At 41.3% G+C, this 21,727-nt stretch overlaps 2 protein-coding genes across 2 annotated transcripts in view; both read right to left on the bottom strand.

Moving 5' to 3' along the window:
- Positions 1-8,390, bottom strand: part of LOC310942454 (retinal-specific phospholipid-transporting ATPase ABCA4-like) — a gene marked incomplete at its 5' end in the record, with an annotated part of 46,943 nt that extends 38,553 nt beyond the window's left edge. Inside the window, 8 exons of the mRNA XM_083907841.1 lie at positions 214-451; positions 2,666-2,755; positions 5,751-5,948; positions 7,077-7,204; positions 7,615-7,754; positions 7,868-8,009; positions 8,098-8,191; positions 8,325-8,390. Of these exons, the coding sequence (XP_083763967.1) occupies positions 214-451; positions 2,666-2,755; positions 5,751-5,948; positions 7,077-7,204; positions 7,615-7,754; positions 7,868-8,009; positions 8,098-8,191; positions 8,325-8,390 (1,096 nt within the window). The remainder of the gene's footprint in view (positions 1-213; positions 452-2,665; positions 2,756-5,750; positions 5,949-7,076; positions 7,205-7,614; positions 7,755-7,867; positions 8,010-8,097; positions 8,192-8,324) is intronic.
- A 3,315-nt stretch (positions 8,391-11,705) lies between these two features.
- Positions 11,706-21,727, bottom strand: part of arhgap29b (Rho GTPase activating protein 29b) — a 34,985-nt gene continuing 24,963 nt past the window's right edge. The window contains exons 10-22 of the mRNA XM_083907620.1: positions 21,210-21,290; positions 20,914-21,084; positions 20,666-20,803; positions 20,167-20,354; positions 18,784-18,950; positions 17,724-17,858; positions 16,728-16,826; positions 16,087-16,250; positions 15,806-15,994; positions 15,515-15,652; positions 15,107-15,339; positions 14,496-14,799; positions 11,706-12,955 (exon numbers count right to left, since the gene is read on the bottom strand). Of these exons, the coding sequence (XP_083763746.1) occupies positions 11,822-12,955; positions 14,496-14,799; positions 15,107-15,339; positions 15,515-15,652; positions 15,806-15,994; positions 16,087-16,250; positions 16,728-16,826; positions 17,724-17,858; positions 18,784-18,950; positions 20,167-20,354; positions 20,666-20,803; positions 20,914-21,084; positions 21,210-21,290 (3,141 nt within the window). The 3' untranslated portion in view covers positions 11,706-11,821. The remainder of the gene's footprint in view (positions 12,956-14,495; positions 14,800-15,106; positions 15,340-15,514; positions 15,653-15,805; positions 15,995-16,086; positions 16,251-16,727; positions 16,827-17,723; positions 17,859-18,783; positions 18,951-20,166; positions 20,355-20,665; positions 20,804-20,913; positions 21,085-21,209; positions 21,291-21,727) is intronic.

The raw sequence follows: 21,727 nt of genomic DNA, 5'->3' as shown, positions 1-21,727 counted from the left end.
TACATTTAAGACCAGAATGAAGTGCTTTATAATTGTATTTATTTATTTATTTTTGTATGAGGTTGTATTTTTTTATATAATTATTATGCCAAAACTGTAACAGCATATAACAAATGGCTATTGTATAGTAATACACATATAATACACAATCAAGTGTCCTAAAATGACAATAATATGTGTATAGAGATTAGTAAACATAAAAATACTACTTACTCGCAGACTCGTCGTAGACATAGCTGCGGCTCTTGGTCCCGTTGACGCCCAGAAACACCTTGTAGTTGTTGTCCTCGTACCAATTGAAGGACAGAACCCTGGACCCGCCTCCCTCTGGGTATCCACAGAAGAGGCTGGACACGCTGGACATCAGCTGGGTGAAGGAGGAAGGACCTCCGGCTTGAAACAGAGAGGAAAGTGCCTGCAGGAGCTCCTGAGAGCTCTGCCGCTCCATCAGCTGCACGAGACGGAGAGAAGGATGAATAAATATATGATCTATATATCTGTCCATGGTCCATATGAGCCGAGACTGTAGAGTTATTCTACAGTGGCTGCTGGATTCTTAGTCAAATGGTCAGGGAGGTTAGAGATAGAAGTTTTAAAACCAAGATTGTTACCCGCTGACATAGGGCTGCAACCAATATTTTCATACTCCATTAATCTGTCGATGAATGTCTCGATTAGTTACCGTCTTCACTCTTCTTCGATCTAAATCTATTCAGCCTCCGTCAGCGCGAGTAAACGTTAACATCAGTGGTCGAGCGAGCCGTCGTTCAATTTGAAGATTGATTCCCGGCTCTTAAGCAGCTGTTCCAGCAGCGTGTCAATGTGAGCGTGTGAATGAATGGCTGTGAATGGGTGAACGGCAAACACTGTAGTATAAAGCAGATTTGAGTGTTCATCAAGACGAGAAAAGCCCCATATACGTAAATACAGACCATAAATAATTATCTTTGTGCAATTTGACCTTTTTCTCTGGTAATTGGTAAGAGGTAGAAATATGTATGTATGCTCTTCATGTTCATTCACATCGTGCACATTCCAGAGTGTAAACTACTGCCACAAAACAATAGTAGAAAAGATAAGCACAGCCTCTCCTCAAATGACGAGGAGAGTCCAAGGACCGACTAAATATCCTCCGATTGATGGGACAAATATAGCTCCATCCAAGCATGCATCACTTCCTCCCTGTGGAGGAGACCGTTGTATAAATGAGATGGTTTCGTGAAGAGAGCTCTTCTCAGAAGGACCGAGATCACTTTGTACATTTCTGATTTGAGAAGATCAATGATCATAATGGTGCCGCTTCCCGGGAAACTGGACTGTAGTGACGTAGAAATACAATTCAGTGATTCCGTGAAATAACTCACTGCCAGTGATTCACGTTCAACTTACGAGTGTGTCGGTGTGAACATGTGTGTACACACACATTCTTGCACATGACCAGTCTTGTCCTCAGACACACACGCACACACCCTTTTCTTATTTATTATTACACACAGTCACCAAACTGAAAGGAAGCCGAGGTGGGTAATGAGAGCATTTGGCTCGCCTTTCTGTCACCACGGTGACGCCAAGTTCCCACCTACAGGATGTGTCAGCTCACAGGAATGTCTCTCTCTCTGTCTCTCTCTCTCTCTCTCTCTCTCTCAGCCACAGCTGAGGTGATGATGGGATAACTAACTCTCCTACAGGACATGGAGTGAACGTGACCAAACACACAACACAGTCCCAGTCACTTGATCTGCTTTTGGTGAATGTACATACTGTATGTGTCTGACAATGATTGTTCCGACCTTGGGGAGAGATTATTTACATTCTATTCAAACCTGTTCTAAACAAGTATTCAGTGGGAGGATGTTTATTCTAGACCTGCAGCTAATGCTGATACCAATTATTTATTTTCTAGTTTTAAAATTAACGATAATGACAATTTAGTTTTGAGCTGTTTGGTCAACACAATGTCAGAATAAAAATGATGGTCAGTGAAACAATGATGTTCTCAAATGTCTTGTTTTGTCTACAAACAAAAATTATTACAGTTTTAACAATTTTACATATATTAAAATCGTTAAAAACTGAATGATATATATTATCTATATATTGCTACTCTATGCTACTTTATTATGCTCGTCAGGTTTATTTAATTCTGTCTCTATAGATATTCTATTCTAACGTGTATGTATTTTTATCTTTTCATCTCTTTTAATCCTTTTATCTCATTCCTCTTTCTTTGTAGGCACCATTAATCCGTTTAAAATGCATTTTAATTAAAGATTATGTGTACAGATACGTTTATATGTGTGTATGTATTTTTATGTTTTTAAAGGTGCTATACAAATAAAGGTATTATTATTATTATTATTATTATAATGTACTGCATGTAGACCCAACTATTAGATTATGAATATAAGAATGCACATGCACACAATGTCTTACACACACAAAGTATCTTACACACACACAGTGTCATACACACACACAGTATCACATGAGCGAGCTTGCAGTGATGTCACATGTACGTTGTCAAACAGGGAGCGGCAGCAGAAGAAGACATGAGTTTCCTGAAAGACTAAAAATACAGAAGCCTCTCTGATCCCTCAGGCCTGAGATAGAACACAGGAGCAGGAGCAGAGGAAGGAGTAGGTCTAATGTACTCTGGAGAACTTACGAGCTGGACCTTCTCTGACGCTGCCTTAAGAACTCCAGCCCAAAAGTGCAGGTCAATCCCCTGAGACCTGCTGTCCAGAACTTGTGGCATCTGTGGAGACACATTCATGAGCTTAATCAGTCATTTGACTGTATATGTAGTCAGTTTTTTTAATTAAAGATGAATACAGCTGGAGTTTGCCATTTTGATGCCATTCTACACACATTAAAAGGAAAAATGCATGTGAACTTCAAACTTTCAATCCATGGACACAGCGACACACTGACACTGGTGACTTCATCTTGTTGGGAAACCATGATCAGTGTGTTTTAGAGAACGTCAGGACAGGGCAGAGGGCCGAGAGCTACTGAAAAGACTGAGCGCCAAGACAAACACGCACAGGAGGTATCCTTCCTCCACCTTCCTCATGCCTGCATTTCAATGAATGAAGGAAGTATGTGGAGAAAGAGAAAGCGAGGGAATAGGAAGGGAGTGTGGTGGTTTGAGAGGATGGAGGGAGAAGGGGCGTGAAGAGAGTAATGAGAGGACGAAAGCTGTTAGAAGGTGGAGGTCACTGTGGGAATGGGCTTTACAGCTAAAGGAGCTCATTGGTTGAATGTAGAGACAATCACTAAGATGCTGCTGTATTAGTGGGACAGATAAAACATAAATGAATACCTCAAAAATATAAGGAATACACATTCTATATGTTTAATATGTGGAGGTGATGACATGTTGTGTTAATTCTAGTCTAAAATGTGATGTAGTTTCATTGGGTTCATTGGCCTTCTTACTGCCGACTATTGGATTAAAGGTTTACTTTTCATTTTACTCTTTGGAAGCCTCCATTTCTCTTACAATAAGTTGTACACATAGTATTCTTTGATTGCTTAATATAGACAAACTATGTTTTGAACTGTGGGCTATATAAATAAAGATTGATTGATTGACAGAGCATTTTTTATGGACTAGTAATGCTAACAACAGCTAGGCCAAGATACGTTTGCGCCCATGTTTTTTTTTTTCAAACTTCTCAACTGGAAAGCCGTGACATCACTTCACGGAACCTTTACAGCTCCGGAAGTGTTGGAAGCTATGCTGACAGAACACATTAGACTGGTAAATGTTGACATTTTGTCTTCATAAGTGGTACCGCAACTTCTTCTTAGGGCCCCATAAATGGGCATTTATGCCCATTCCATGGGCTGGCCCTGGAGCTAGTTAATAACAATGTAGCCACATACCATTATGAAACACACAGTGAATTATTAAAGGACAGTGTCTAGCATGAAAAAGAATGTTGTTTTTTTAATCCCTGTATGTGACTTCGATTGAACACTAACGTAGCGTAGATTAACAACGTTAATGAAAACTCACCCCATAAGAAGATAGAAGGTTCGATAGAGGTGCTGGCGTCATATCATCTCAGAAGAAACTACTGTGTCTGTTCCTCAAGGTGGACAGTTATTATCATGTTCAGCTCCCTTTCAGCGGCTGAATAATCCATCTGTGTGTTGTACATAGTGTCTGCAAGCTTCAATGCTACCGCTGACGTGTCCGCTAGCATAGTAGAAGTGATATCGGTGTCTGCAGTCACAATTTAGTTCTTCTGTGTTTTTGTTTGTCCATCTCTATTCAAAGGTGAACACACACAGTAGCTTCTTGCATATTAAGTAGCCATGTGTTTTCTCTGTGACTGTCAGCTGTTTGGCCGAAAAAAAAAACAAAAGCCCTGGAATATGAGACAACCACACTACTAATCGATTCACAGCCGTCAAACAACCCTAATTCAAATACAAAGTTCATGGTTTTAAAACCCACAATACTGTGATTTGAAGCATGGAGTGGCTTCTTCAAAACTTCAAGTTGAACCATTTTGAAAACAAACAAACAATTTTTTCTCCGTTTACTGGGTTTGTGGAGGGTCGACTTGTTGCCATGGCAGGTCACATATGTTACCGTCTACCTCTGTGGGCGGGGCCTCACTAAGCCCATTAGGGAAACAGGCCAAGAGGGATAATGCTGCTGGCTGAGCCTGTCACCTGACCTGTCACCTGACTCACATATGCTGAACCACAACACATACAGTCAAGAAAGCCAAGGTGAAAACCAGGTTTGTTGTTGTTTTTTTTAAATAGATTTCTTTGATTTGATTTCTTTTTATCTACTTTCGCGGAATTTCCCCTACTTCAGAAATGTGATATACAGTATTTTATGAATATTTATATTCGAACAAGTAAATGTTTCTTTTAATTAAAAGGCGATGATGGTTGCCATTCATCGAACAAAGACAAATCTTTCTCGCAGTGAATTCCTCCACGTTTCCTACTTGTGTTCATGTTTTGAAAGGGCTTTGAAAGGAGAAGAGACTGTGCTCTAATTCTAAGCCTCAAATGAAGTCAGTGACTGATTGAACAGGTTTGGCAGAGCAATCTGGCCTCACACGTTCTGCTACTATGAGAATGAACACAGATCGGGACTGTTGCATTCATGCATGGACAACATCCTGTTGACGTAAAATGTCACTCGTACACAACAGCAAATTTGCTAGACCAGCGTCAGTTCATTTGAGGTGAGGTGGGCATGTGTGTGTGTGTGTGTGTGTGTGTGTGTGTGTGTGTGTGTGTGTGTGTGTGTGTGTGTGTGTGCATGTGTGTGTGTGTGTGTGTGTTTCAGTGCCACAATGATTAACAGAGTCGTAACTCAAAAGAAAAAACTGCTTACATTGGGTGATATAGTAATCACTATAATAAGATTTGACTTAGTAGTCAAAGCCACAGTCATATCTCCATATGCATGTCCCTTTTTTCCAGAAATAAAATTATATATATATGTATATATATATATACATATATATATAATGTTATTTTATCATTTGAGATGATGTTGAAACACTATAAACATATTCCTGCCGACTACCTACAATCTTAAATGATGAACATCTTAAAGTAATTGTAATTTAACTCATTTTTCATATAACAAAAACATGCAACTTATGTACCTTTTTCAACTGGCTCACGTGTGGCTCATGGGATTGTGCCTCGTTTTTTTGTGTTCCGTCTCTTTTTAGAATCACGCAAAAAGTCGATCTAAAAAGGCGACTCACCCTTCTGAAGATCTTGAAGAAGTCCATGTTGGCATAGAGGACGTCCTCTATCCTCTGCAGCTTCTGCTGGCTGAGGGCACACATGGCGTTGCGGACGACGTGGAGGCCCATGCGGCTGGGGAAGATGATGAAGCGCTCCAGCAGAGCCTGACTGCATGCGATGTCTTTTAGCTGCAGGTCTGGGACGCCAAAGGCAAACTGGATACCATTGAAGAGAGGAGAGAAGAGGTGTTAACATCATTTTTATTGTTTTGGCATCCCACAAAGTCTAATTAGTACAAATAATGGATGGCTAGAGACTATGTACTTTAGTGTCTTTGCGATTACTTTCTACCTTGGATGTAAAGCTGCTGTTGCAGAATGTTGTGAGCGATGTATGTGTTTTATAGCATTTCTTAGCCCATCCACTAAATACATCATGAAGTGCAGGGGATCTGAGTAGATCTTAGTAAAATATCTTGACGGACTCTTAAGAGCGCACTTTTTATTGTTTTCACTCCGTGGTCTCAATCTTTGAGCAGAAGACGCTTTAACGCTGCAATTAAGGGAATAACAGCTGCATCAGATCAGCTGATCTCTTTAGATGAGCTAGTCTCTTTCAGTCTGCACTGTATGCAGCCAAGTGTCCACTTTCCAGCATTGAATAGGTGCTGTTGCACCGTGTACACACATCTTGTTGGAACCGTTTTATTGGTGTTTCAAATGATCTTGGACAGACTCTAAGAGGGAATAGATGGTCGTAAGTCATCACAACATCGTTTCGATGATTTTGTTTCGGCTTTTTTTTTTGGCAATTTTCGGCCGATAATTCTCGGTGGTCGAACTTTCAGTGCATCGCTAATTCCAACGTTGCATTGTTCTCTGTAGTTTCCAAAATACCTGGTGTTAAGGCTGTGTGTGGCCGTATCAGGTGTCCATTGGGGGCCCTCTCTCAAGGCCCGATGCAATTGCCTAGTCTGCCTAGCACATTGCCACGGCACTGCCATCAGCTAATTTAATTTTTTGGAGCCAAGTGTTGATCTTACAGATGGAAGGTCATGGATTAAATTCCATGACCTTCCTAACCCTACATTGGCAGCTGTGCCAGCAGCAAGTGAGTTGACACATTTGACTATTATGTCGTTACATCTTACATCTATAGATCTACATTTCAGGACATATCATCAGTGGTGTACCCCAGGCTCCACATGTCAGCCATTATCACTCTATGCTCTGACCTGAGGAAGACTCCAGGGTAGATCGAGAACCGGTGGCGTGCGCTCTGCAGCCAATAACATCTAACTCTATAGTATATATAGTATATATATATTCAGGCTCCAAACACACCTGTTCCAGTCTTAATTCTGCATTGACGAGCTGGTAGACTGTCGATTCTGAGAGGCTGCCGTCTCGCAACAGGAAGGCTGTGAGAACCTCATCATCCTTCAGGATGTCATCTATCTTGAGCCCACGGCCTGGACGGACAAATCACAAACAGAGATAATGAAAGGTCTGAAACACTAAAGACAATATTGACCTGAGCAGCTCTGGCCTGCTCACAGGAAATGATTCACAGCAAGAAAGATTGGCAGGGATTTGGTGTTCAAGGGGGAAGTCCAGTGAGCAAGAGGATGAGTGGATTTGTACTCTGGTCGCTGCCAAGAATAATTCATTAATTTCAACTGATGTGATATTAAGAATAAAATTGTATTGGTTGCCTTCAGACCTGTGTCAGTCCAATGCATATAAAGTGAACATGGATGCCAGAATAAGTAAGAAGAGACTGTAAATATCTTAAATCACAAATGAGGTCATGATAAATAACACTTCATGAGAGAGGCATACATACATTATCATAAAAAAGAAAAAGAAGGAGATGCTTTACCTGACACCACAGATGGGTTCTTTCTTAAGGTGTCCATGAATTTGGAGAACGAGGACATTTCATTCCAAAGTCGGCCAAGCTGCTGGACCTCTGACTCATTGAGCAGAAGCTCCTGGACGTCAACATAGAACCGTGCCAATCTGACCAGAAAAAAAAGCCAACAACATGAATGTAATATATGAACAAACTCCTAGATAATATTATGTTGTTGTTTTAGAACTCAAGGTTTGGATGTGCTGTGATTAGGGCTTACACAGAGTTGTTGTAGTTGGAGACAACTCCCGGAGACTCTCCTCTGGTGGGATATCTGAAGCAGGGATTGTTGGCATTGCAGAAGATGCCCTGGATCCAGGGCAGGATTCCTGCCGAGGGCATGGCCTTGTTAGGAAAATGGCCTGAGACAGAACAGAGGAACAGACGTGATGTGTTACACAAGATCAATCAGGATGGATCAGTTATCATCAGTCATGTGTTCATTCTTACACTCATGTTGTTGATACAGTGGGTTGGCTCTCCTCAGCCACACCAGACCAATAAATAACAACACTGGCCAGAAGATCTCCACCAGGAAGCGGATCTGGAGGAAAACAGGTGGTAAAACACCAGAAAAATAGGAACACCATATTACCATATGCATTTGGTGTCCAGGGGGTTGGATATGTGTGATGTTAGTGTAGCGATGAGCATGACACTAGACTGGGCTGTAATACCTTCTGTCTCTTGCGAAGAGTCCAGTTTTTCCACAGTAACAAGTGAACGTGTGAGCCTGTCTTCATCGCTCCACAGCTCAACCCCTGGACGGGGTCATCAGCCTGTGACAAAGCTGCACATCGCAACACGACGTTAGTGATGACAAACGCTTGTTACGGAGACACTGCGTCAACTGCATCACCGCGTTTGGTTGTGCAAATGTACGCTTCCTAAAAAAAAAAAAACGATTCTAATATAAAAAAAAGTGTTATTAATGTGTTTATATTAATAATGCATCTCACAGCAGATCACATTCTGCTTAGGGCCCCATGAAGGTTTGGGCCGGCCCTGACATTGCATCTACACGAGGACTATTGCTTCTACTCCAACATCTACATTTTAATGCTCATTAAAAACACCTGGTTCCCCTTTAACACAGCATCCAGCAGACTCACTCATCACTGCACAGTGTATAAAACACTTCAACTTCATCTTCTACAACTTTATCCTCCACATGAGGGTGGTGGAGGTGCTGGTGCCAATCCCAGCTGACATTGGCCATCCACTGTCACATCCAGTCTCACACTCAATTTATAGTCCCACATGTGAAAAAAAAAAATCTCTTTATGCTCCAAGAGACTGGAATCAAATTTTGTCTATTGCATCACTGGATTGTTTTTAAATGTCCTCTTTCCTCGAGACGGTTCTCGTTTCTAATGATTTAGTTTTTGTTTCAGTTTACCTACAGCTCATACTGCACTTACTGGAGCTCCGCTTCCTCTTCTGTCAAACATGAGTTAGACATACGTTACATTACTAACATCTGGTATTTTATTTACTGAAGATTTTCATCATTTATCATGTCCAGAGAAACAACCTGTGTGCAGCTTTATAGGGATATAGCCTAAACATATCCTGCTATTATAAGCCACATCCTTACAGAAACACAGAACTTGTTTAAATTATTAAGAAAAAACATTCAAACTGATTAACCGATTATAAAATTGGTTGAAGAATCATTCAGTAATCAATGAATGGATGAATCATTGTCGACCTCCTGTAAAGCACTTTGTCTAATGTGCTATATAAACAGATGTTACCTTGACTTTACTTGACCTACTTGACCTTTTAATTGACCATTTAAAATATTTATCTGTTTTACCCTTTTTCTTTGAATGGATTACTGTTTAATTTTTCCTTAATGTTTCTGTTATATTTAAATATAATTGTATGTATTTATTCAGTAAAAAAAAGTTAGTATTTAATTAAAACACCGTAATGTGTAACAATAGTTGTTATAATGTATAAAATATATATGCACTTTGTTTCTGATTCTAGTGTTTGAGTACAACAGATTAATTTTGTGGACGCTGGAAAAACTCAAGAGGGAAACGATGTCCACAGGTTTCATGCAGACGTCCTCGGACAATGTCAGACATGAAGAGTAATTTGTTTGAGAGACGAGTACAATGGATTACTTTAGACAGACAGATGGACAGAGGCACATAAACACATCGATGAAAAACAAGGAACTACAAGCAGGAGAGCATATCAATCTAAAATATTATTCATGTCATAATACGGTCATTATTACACATGAAAGGCCTTCCATTTGAAATATTGATAAGTGTAGAAATGATGTGGCAGAAAAAAAACTGGAGAAGATAAACAAAACACCACCATCATTTTCCATTATAATAAGAATTAGTGAGAATTTATGAAATAAAATAACGTTAATGTTGTCTCCTGCTGCTCATCTAATTGTGTTAATGACAGAGATGATCATGAGAGGAGAGCTTTAAAATAAACATATTATTCACATAATTAAAGGTTATTTATTACACAGAACAGGACAAACATTTGCAATTTGGATAGGTGCACACAATCCATGTCTAAAAGCATATATTTGACATTCTTTAATTAACTTGGAATGGACGACACATTGGAACAAAATAGGCAGGATCCATTTTCTTCTATTTTAGTCAGAATATGAAAAAAAAACAGACACACAATCCTTACCTTTATTGGAGTGATATCACAGGTTGTGCGACATCTAGAGAAAAAGAGATTCACAGACATTAGCCGAGGTAGAGGAGGTGTGGATGACTGCCTTCTCTCTCTCTCTCTCTCTCTCTCTCTCTCTCTCTCTCTTGTGCTGCAGGTCAGCAGAACTCCTAATCTGATTGCTCTAATCTCTCCAGCTCAACGTGGGCAGGACAGACAAAAAGACAGCCGTCCATTTTGAGGCAAAAGTGAGAAAGACAGGTGGGTGGGTTAGACATGTTTACCTGCACAGTCACTGATTCTTTCACACGGAGCTGTTGACTGAAGTGATTCAACAGTCGCAGCATCTCGTCGAAGGTGGAACAGGTGAGAGAATGTGAAGTCTCCACAGGAACGAAAAACCTGCTGTTGTAGTTTTTAAAAGGCAGACACAGTTAACTCTGAGCAGCGATGACATCAAATTCAAGGACCTTTCAAAAACTTTTCAGGACCCATTTCCTCAAAATAGAGTAGAGTAGAGTGGAGCTGAACTAAGCAGTGCTAGAACTGTATAATAATATACGTTTTATAGTAGATAATAGATTAATTGATGAGTTAATGTAGAATTTATTGAGATTATTTGTTGGGATGCACTCGGCGATGAATGGCCCAGAATGAGTCCTTAATATTTAGGGAAATAAACATGTATGTCATGACAACGTTTTCCATAATGTTGATACCAAAGGACATTGTGCTCAACAGGAAACAGTCTGTTCGATTTTTTGGAGTAAAAGAATAATTCGAAAAATAACAATAGCTGCAACCCTGGATCTAAAAACCACTCCTTCTCTTCTCTTTCTGCAGTTTTTACAAAATGGCAAAAAAAAGTCAGTAACTTGACTGAACACAATTTAACATGGAATATAAACATATACATGACCACAAAAAAAAGAGAATTAAAACTTATTAAAAAAAACACTCCACTGGAGCAGAAATAACAGTTGAAAGAGCCTTTTTTAATGTGCAGCAAGGATTGTTGCATTGTTGCATTGTTGTGATGAGATGAAAACAGATGAGACAAACATGGTACGTCTGGATGAATATAAAAAACATATAAGGTTTATATACTGAGAAAACATGTACCAATCACAGGCTACGGTGGGATTTTTTTTAAAGCTGTACACGTCGAGTTCTTTCAAATGAAGAATCTAAACAATAAAGGCAACATTAGAACGTGAACCTGTATTAAGTGCATTGGGTGATAATATTAATAATATACGACAAACACTGAACGAGGCTGAAGTCATTCTTTTTACAGACAAAATCCATTTTGTTGTTGGCAACAACATATTCTTTGACATAAAAATAGACAATTCATATATTTGATATTTAGTACTTTTAACACTTTCATGGTTGATTTTCACAGGCCTTTTAATCCCCCCCCCCCACACACACACTCTCATCTGGTTGATAAAAAGGTCTCCCCACAATGCTATGGCATAGATACATTAATATTTACATAATCTTTTTGGCATCAGACAAAATGAGCCTCTCTGTGTTCAAACTCCTGCAGCCGCCGAGCTCTCAGTCTTTGGCTGACAGGTTTAGTCTCACTGGTGGAGAGGTCGTCGGGGCTGCTGGAGAGCTGAGAGGGCGACAGGGAAGCAGAGGTGGAGACTCCAGAGTCAGCGGTGGAGTCGGTGGAGTCCTGGCTGTGGAGCTGTGTCTGTGTGGGGCTTGTAAGAGCAGGGGATGGGGTAAGTATCTGACCACCAGAGGTGATGGGGGCGAGTATGGAGGTGGTGGTGGTGGTGGTGGTGACAGTAGTAGTCCAGTTTGAAAGCGTCCTCGCTCTGTTGTTGACAGAGACAGGGGGCCTGTAGAAAGTTCCAGGAGGTGGCTGCAGAGTCCTTGGAGCCCTGAGGGTTAGTGGAAGGTTTGGTGAGCTGCTAGAATCGCTGACTGAATCATCAGAGTTATTTTCCCTTTTAGAAGTCCAGATAGGTTTGGCTGATGCAGTGGTGGAGAACACGGTGGTCAGACTGGTTGCGGTGGAGACCACGCAGTCTGTAGTTACAGTTGAGTTGATAGTGACAGGTACTGTTGCCTTCAGAGGTTGCACTCCGGAGCAGGCAGACGGCAGGTTGGCAACTATCATAGCAGTTCTGGGTGTGACGTCATAGTGCTTGTACTTCCTGTCCCACGTTCTCCTCTGCATTGTCTGTGTGTCGATGAACGGTGTGATGTAGTAGGTGCTGACCCTGGAAGAGCCACTCTGCCGCGGCTCTGGTGTCTCCTGTATAGTTTCAGCTGCAGCATCACGATCAGGGGAAGCGGTGTCGACGCTCGCGGCAGCGTTCCGATTGTTCCGCTCACTGATTTGAGCGGGTGTGGGCAGCCGTTCCAGCGGCATGCTGATGGGGCGAGAGATGTGCCTGACACGCTGGGTGCGGAGCTGGACTTTCGGTGCAAGGTTGGTGGCAGAGTGAGTGGTGATGCTGGGATGGCCAAACACTAAGGTCGCCCTTTGGACGTCGCCTCCACTTGACTTCCCGTTGAGACTGGATGAGCTGTCTGTTCTGTCCGTTCCTGGCTGGACCTCCTGCACCTCATTCAGGATGTGTGACGATGGGATCACTGATGAGTATCTCTTGTACACTTTGGCACTCTGTAAAAACATAAAGAACAGTCGTCTCTGCATCATACAACAACAATGAAGGATATTTATGTAGCAACATGATATTTCTATGTATATTTATATCGATAATTCACTGGCTACAGCTCTATCCTCCACATGAGGGTGACGGGGAGGCTGAAGCTAACCCATCTGATACAGGGTGAAAGGTGGGGTCACACCCTGGAGAGGTCACCAGTCCATATGAACAACCAATCACTCTCACATTCACACCTACAGTCAACTTAGGGAAACTGGAGGCACACAGTGCTAGCCACTGCACCGCCGTGTGACCCATGATACATACAGTGTACATAATTACCTCGACAAAAGGAGGTGTGGGTTTATCTGTAAGTCTGTGCTTCTGTTAGCAACCTCCGGTCTACAAGTTTTGGGGGATCAATCAGATTTTTTGTGATGGGTAGGAGATCACCAAAGTATGTTCTTCGGTAAGAAGTTGGGTAAGAATCTACCCTACTGCTGATGTTACAAAAAATTATCACAATTTTAAGAAATCCCTATCCCTTTTTAATTGACAAAACTGTAAGAAATCACATCTCGGTAAATCCCAAACAGATTTGAACAAATGGAGGAAGTGTATGTACAGTTGTGTTCAAAATAATAGCAGTCCAACATGTCTAAGATCAATCGCTGGTTTTGATCCAGATCAAACCTTTAGTTTGGGTTTTTCAGAAACTTATAGTAGGATTGGGATCACTTTGATTCAAAAAATCTGGATCAGAATGGATTCAGTGTGGATTTCAGGCCCAAAATGTAATGACACTTTAAAATTGTATCAAATAATACTATATTTGGATCATGCAGTATAAACTACAAGATATCCTATTTATTCATAAGGTTTTGATTTGATTTGGTCATCCATCAGGCTACAGTGATTAGAGTTTGGCCCCATAAAATAATCCCCCAAACAGCTGTCAATATTGACCACAAATAATATATTTAATTCTGTCACTAATTCATGTGTATTCATCACAATCACAAATATTTTTGTTTTGTTTTTAGATTATTTTTTCGTGATGCATGCAATGATAAAACAGAATAACAAAGCAATGGCAATGACATCACTGTTGTTTTGAAATCCAAAACAAATCCAAATCAGAAATAGTGTCTAACTATTGGGTCCCTTGTTGCACGTCCTGATTGCTTGTTCTAGCAGAATGTAGGTTGGTCAGGGTCTCTGAGGGGTTCAGGTGCATCATTGTCAGCACAGAGAGGGACATGGCGCTTGGTAGTGATGTTGTGCAGGACAATACAGGCAAGGGTTATGTTGTATGCTTTCTGTGACTCCACTCTTAGGTAGATTAGGCATGCAAAACACCTCTTAAGAACTCCATTTAAACACTCAATTCCATCGCTATTCTATATTCTACTTGTTGCTCTTTGGGTGGAAATCTGCATGCACATGGTAACGCAAAAGTGTGTGAAATTTGATGTAGTATGCATGCCTGTAGTATGGATGTATTGTTAAAATCCCAGCTTACACAAAAAGGTAAGAATCTGAGTCATTCCTCACCTCTTTGAGGTCCATCAGCGAAGTTGAGTTTCTGCTGAGCCGCTGCATCTTCTCTTGCATGCTGAGTCTGGGGGATCCATGTCCACTGGTGGCGACAATGTCAGAGCTGGACAGAGGTGATGCGTCAAAGACTATTTGGAAGTATCGCACCAGCAGCTCCACCATCAGGGCCTGGTAGGGGTAATCCACCAGGGAGGACAGGGACACCTCTGCGTCCGTCTGACGTGGCTTCACCAGTGTGGGCCCAAAGATGATGCCCAGGTTACTGGAGGTCATCTTGTTCTCTTCTGCCTGCTCAGTCACTCTGTTGTAGAGGGATTGTGAGTTAATGCAATGATACACACACTGTGTGTCTGCTATTATTGGTGTATTTACCAGAAAAAGAGTTACTGTATACCTATGCCCATATTAGCTTTGAAAGAAAGAAAAACAAGTAGAGAGGACTATAAATAAAGCAGGAATGTTATGCTCTCTGTACAACTTCCTCTGCGCTTTAGGGAAGTTTCCATTTCCATTTACCGTTGTGTCTTTTGAGGAAGTTGGCATTTTAGCGTTTGCTCAGAAAGCAACAGACAAACGACAAAGTGTGGGTCTTTGCTTCGAGCTCTTACCTGCTCAGGTGAGCAATAAGGTGGCGCAGAGTCCTGTAGTTGGCTGTGGGCAGTTGGCGGACAAGATCTCGGATCCTTAAAATGACTCTGTTGAGCTGTGGGCTCGGGCCGCTCTTCTCTCCAGTCTGGGGGCTTGAGGGTTTATTAGCTTCCTCCACTTTCACACGCTGACAATCTTTGGACAAGCCGATGATGTCATTGTAGTGTCTATGCAGGATCAATGGCTCTGGTAACTGTTGAAGTGAAATAGTGGCGTTTTAAGTGCTTTTGGAAGTGGGAAAATACTGCTACCAGTGAAGGCATAACAGTAAAATCGAAACAAGTTGCACATTAAGACCTTGGTTTAGGTCAGGATAAAGTGATCAAATAATATTAAATGAGTATGACATGTGGCCATTTGACATGTACCTGTCTCAAGTAGAGTTTGAGGACATTGCTGATGTCATGGGGTGAGAGGTCAGACAGTTCAACCAAGTCCTTCCCATTTTCAAATGCCTGACAGAGCTTCTCAACGCGGGATTTGGCACCATTTACACGATAAATACCCTGCAAGTTAAAATGCATCGTTACTATTATACAAAACTCACAGAAAACCACACATATTTAAGACATTGTATACGGTATTTTAACTAGATTTAAACTAAGATGTAAAAAATGTCTCAGACACTCGCACGATAAATGTAAACAATTCCACCTTACCTTAATGTTGAGCGCTCGACTCTCAATCTCAGAAGTGCACTTCTTGATGATAAACGGGATGCCATCTGGGCTGTTTTTTGCTGCTTGGGCAAAGTCGATACCAAACAGCTGAAGTTTGCCTTGTAGTTTTTTATGGCCACACTGGATAGCAAGTGTCTCAAGACATTTCTTATGGCAGGCCAAGGAGCACTGGCAAGAGAAGCAACATTTATAAAATGGTTGACTGAATTCAGAAATGAAGACACATTGAAATGTGCACATCCAGTTAATAAGTAGTGTACCTCTTCACACTCAGCTCCATGGAAAACAACCAGGCTGTCGCACTCCCTGCACTTGGACGGTGCTCGCAGTTTTCTCAGTTTATGCGTTTGAGCAGCTTTGGACATGGGAGCATTTCGGAAAGGACCGGGAGAACTGGCCGTCTCTGTCACCATCTCTGCCAGACCTGGCAAATCAGATCAGTGCATGAGGAAACTTATCAAGTGAAAGGGGAACTTTTCAGTCAGTCAGAGGCAGAACCAACTATTAGTTCAGAGCAACAACAAAAACCCTAAAACTTTGAAGAGGAACATATATACAGTAAACATATATGTGTATATATATACACACATGTATATGTAAATTATTTATATTTATATATGAATAACCTTATTCTGTAAGACACAATTACATTTAGCAAAACAAAAAATAAAAAGTGAACTTAAACATGAAAATAAACATGTGCACTAGCTTCATTGACACAGGTTACACAGGATGTGAAACGCGAGGCCATGTGCCAAAACTAACATGACCTCATTCTCTGCTGCTCTGATGAGTGAAGACAAAAAAAACATATGACATAAAATCCACCAGAGTTGGAGATGCATGATAAACACTGCAAAAATAATTGCACCACACAAAAAGAGAGCTAGAAATGTCTAACCATTATCTGAGGGTGACGGTGGCTCCCTCTCATCCAAGTCATCAGCTGAGGACATGGTTCCAGTAGAGGGAGTCCTGGGCAGCCGACGTTTGAAGTCACCTGCACAAATAAAAGAGAAGTGATTCAACAAAAAAAAAAGAGACCAATATGCAACGATGTACAGGTTTAGCAGAGACCGACATAAAGACATACCAAGAACACATAAGCTACTGTATCTGCTACGCTCTTTTATTAGTCACACAACATACTTTTCAGAGTGTGGCACAGATTTTCAATTGTGGAGGGAAGTGCACTATGAGATGAGTAGCTTGTGGGTATGGTGTACAATGAGGAACATTCATTTATACAGTGTATGTAAAATGCATCATGGGAACTTTCATCCTCCTTAAGCTTTATTGTGATTTTAGATATCATAATGAAGGCGGTTTCTTTTTATTTGCCTTTTAAAGCAGAACGATGCAGGATTTTTACTCTAATCTAACAGTTTCAGAGTCAATGTGATGATTAAATGACTTGTTGCAGGGAGATTGTCTCCACGCTCCCTACTCTCTGTTGGCGGAAAACCAGGCTTGCAAGATGCGGGCTGCTGACCCGGAGTCCTCACAATCAGGAGGTCTCGTGAAGGCTCGAGTGTCGGGAATGGTGAGTTTTTACAACAGTGATGCTAAAGCAGTAGACAATGGATGGATGTTTGCTGTGGTGTTGAAAATGGAGCTCCATAGAGAAGGCAAGGAAGTGACTAGACTTGCAACGTTCAGCTTTAATGTGATGGTGTGGTCATTCAGTATATTTCGATCGTCAACTGACCTAATTTTATGGACACATAAAAACATAGATATATCCAACAGAAGGAACCCCAGATCATTGCCCCCACAGGCTTATACAGTGGGCACTAAGCAAAATGAGCATGTGACCTTTTTCTAGCTAGGGAGTATATATATATATATTATTTCTAAACTAACAAACTAATAAAAGCTTGTTGGAAAATCCTCATACCTGGACTAGCAGTGGGGGAGTCCATGGACCGGGACTCGCTGCTGCCTCCAGCGCTCTCTGAGTCACTGCACATCCCTCCCTGACTTCCCTGGCTGCTGGAGGCCCACGCTCTCAGCGGGGCCTGGCCTCTCAGCGCTGCAGGAGAAAAAAAATATGAAGAAACAGACATGTAGTAATCTGCTGCTACCCACTTGGTGATATTCTTAGCAAATATTTCCGTCAAGCACATAGTCCAGACTTATGATGACTAATCGAAACACAGCTCGCACTGATTTGACTTTAGTCCTGGGAAAACTTTCCTGGTCCTTGAGAAGATTTGATAAAGATACAGGCAGGTTCGCAGGCCGACTTCAAGTATTGTTGCCAAGCTGCTCCATATTCATGTAGCAAAACTAATGGGTGACATCAAGACAATCACCCATGTCTGTAAAAAGTGCAATTCTATCATCTACTGACAGAGTCTGATGATATGCTTGTGCACACAGGGTGTGTTATTACTCGTTCTGTAGGTATCAGATGACAGCTCCTCTAAAGTAGACTGATAATTACAGCAGCTGTGAATACAAAGGCTTCCCTTGTTTTGCTTCTGATGAAGATGATGCCACAAGTACAATAAGTCGTGTGTATCTGAATTTTTCTGGCTGAACTGGACCCAAGTCCAAGAAATTACTAGCAGAGCCTGATCCAAACCTGACAGACAATTAGTCTTCAGGCCCTACCCATGACACACAGTGTCTCCATGGTTACTTCTTGTTGTAACCAAGGAATCATTTATGATGTAAAAATAAAGGCCTAAACAATTCAGGTAAACTATGTAATTGTAATGTTTTGTGCCATTTGAACTGCGATTTGTTTCATAATATCCATTTCTTTCGGTTAAAGTTGCTTTCGTTAGTTGCAGCCCGAAAAGCATGTTCACATCTTAATCGATTCATCTGTTGATTATTTTCCCCATTACTCGAGTCACCGCTTGATCCATAAAATGTTGACCAGTGTTTTTCAAATGTTTTGTTTTGTCCACAAACCAAACTGAATCAGTCTCAGGCTGTACATCCACTACCTTGTATGTCAGTGCTGCTGTTGGAGTCCTGCTCGCTGATCTTCAGCGGTCGGTGTAAAGGACCGTCCGCCTCATCTCCACTCAGCACGTCGGAGGTGATGGATGCCTGCGACAGGTTGCCGTGGGAGGAATGAGTGCTGCCCACTGACCTTTTGTTGAACACAAACCTGGGGGAAATCAAATATTGTGTTACAAAAATAACATATGATGTATTTTTCAATTGTCATGAGAGACTCAAAACTCAACATTATTAAAATCGCAGGGTTTATCCGCGGCAGGTTTACTCTAGTGACTCAGGCATTACTCTACTTCACACAAAAAGATACTTGGCTTACATTTTCGAGCATGAAATCTGCTTCTCGAACAACTTACACTATCACCATAAACAGTTTAGCTATTTTGAGACAAACCACTCCAATTACTGAGCAATGAAGCACATTTTAATCAATTAATTAAATTAAACCTCCTTCTGAGGTGATGCTGGGCTCAAATATTATTTTGGTAGTTACTACAATATTATATACTGTTTAACTTATTAGATACCTTATCACAATATGACCATATCCAAAATCCAAGACCATATCCTGTCTCATGTCACGGTATAGATATAATATCTTAAATTATAGGCATATTACTTATATATCTATACTTAAATATGTATTTCTTCTATGACCAACATATCCACTGCACTGTTACCTCTCTGTTTCAGATCATTACTGGCTTTCCGACACTCTACTTGAGAACTCTCACGGTTTAATCCCTAAGCCGTGAATCCATGTTGATCGCAAGTAAGAACACCCGAAGCCGTCATTTTGATTTGTTATGTGTATCTACCAGTGCTACCACAGCGACCAGATCAATCACCTCACCATAAATATAGAAACTGAAATGATAAAACACTGCGTCTTTTTATAATGGCAGTGACCTGAACCAGCGCCAGACTCTCACGCTCACAATCTCCCCTGCTGCATTCAGCCCGCACCACAGATATTTCCTGAGGAAGGGCAACAAATTCAACATGCATTCCGTCTCTCCTTGGTTCTTTTCGCTCTCTCGCTGTCTCTCTTTCACTTCCTCCCACTCTGACTCACTGTTACCATTGGTAAAAGAAGAACCAAGTCGCTTCTCAAAGGCAACTTCCAGCTATTTCAAAAGCCCGTTCTCTAAACTTGTTATCCAAAATGACCTCAAACTTACAGCCGAACAAATACAAATATGTAACCTCGCAAGGTCAGAATAGGTTGTGTCTTATTGTGGCTGAATCTGCAACAATGTGACAGTGACAAAACTAAACTCACGCAGGAGTGTCGCAAGCAGATTTTGATTCTTTTTTTTTTCAATTTCATGGTGCCTTAACAGTTTGAGGGCCACTGTGTTCTGTACCTGGTATTGTCAAAGGAGATGGAGTCAGAGTGCAGCCGCTCTTTGGGCAAATTCTTGGGAAGGTTCCGGACAAACTCAGCGTAGCATTCACCCGGCTCGTACAACTTGGCACTTTCACTCAAAGCCTGGTGGTGAGCGGGAAGAGACACAGTCTGCGCCTGCTGCATCTGAAACCAGTTCACCGTCACCTGGACAGTGACAGAATAAAGTCAGATTATTAGTGAGTGAGTGAAAGAGAATTCTGAGTGTATTATATTATATTGTCATCTTGAAAGTGCTGTGTATTTTGGGATATCATTATGGAATATTGTGTCATAATCTTTAGCTGATACTAAGACATTTTTTTTAAGAAAATAGAAAGATTTAAAATATAGCGTGACAACTGACAATAATAAAAGCCTAAACAATCTGACTTCTGAATTCAGGTTCTAGTGGTACACATTTGTTGACTTAAATATCACTACAAAACATGAGTGTCATTTCTGTTCTGTCCACTCACAGCTTTGAGTGTGAGGTCACACTGGAAGACCGTCTCTCTGATCTGTGTGAGGAAGGTGCTCTTAACATTAGCCAGATCCATCCTCCTGAAGCCTGCGTCAGCCATACAGCTCTGGTACTGGTCCTGGGCCTCCTCCGCCTGACCAAAGACAATGGATTCACACAATCAAGAGAGGACGTGAATGAAGCACTGCTGTAAAGTCAGATAGTGATAACAATACGTGCTGTAATCTCCTTCCCCTCGCCTACCTTCTGCAGAGCCTCCTCCTCCAGCCTCCTCTTCTTCTCTAGCTGTTTGTTAGCAGCATTGTTTGACAGCTCCTCCTGGGAGCGGCTGCTGGAGGAGCGGGCTCTCTGGTATTCCTCTCTCCTCTGGACCTTAAATGCTTGTGCCTTACGCAAGGTCACATCTGCCTCTTGCTGGAAAAAAAACACACAGATCAGCTGAACACAAACCAGTGAGATTAAAGGAATACTTCACCCATTTGCATTTAGCTTTGCATTATAGGTTTAGATTATAGATTATACAGACATTCTTAACATACCATTTTCTTTTGTTCCCGCTGCCACTGCTCCTTGATATCTTTCCTCAGCTTGTCCAGTTCATTCTTGCGAGCCAGAAGAGGCTAAGAAAATATGGGACAGGACAGCAGTGGACAACAAGGTTTTTCAAGAGTTTAATCTCTTTACTCCAAATAAATTAAAGTCAACTTTATTAAACTTGCTTTTGTCATTATCAGTTAGTATTTTGAAAGTGAATATAACTGGCAACTCCGGTACAATAATAACACGGTTCCTATCTTTTTGCGTTTCCATTAGGAATAGTGCCAACATTCCATTCCATTCTTTGACACCCTTCCCTTTGGGTCCCAGAGTAAAATGTTAGGGTATGATTAGGGTGGATCTAGACCGTCTCCAGCCATGACAGTCAGCTGTTGGGCGAAAGAAAAACCTCCCTCTCTTGGGACTGGTGTTTCTTCAAAGCCTACGTCTATTCTCATACAAATCTTGAGGTCTTGTTGAGACAAACAGCCACAGACTGAGCTACTGGACGTCATCCATT

This window comes from Microchirus variegatus (assembly GCF_963457635.1).
Source record: "Microchirus variegatus genome assembly, chromosome: 21".
NCBI lineage: Eukaryota > Metazoa > Chordata > Actinopteri > Pleuronectiformes > Soleidae > Microchirus > Microchirus variegatus.
This window is presented reverse-complemented; position numbering and strand designations above follow the sequence as displayed.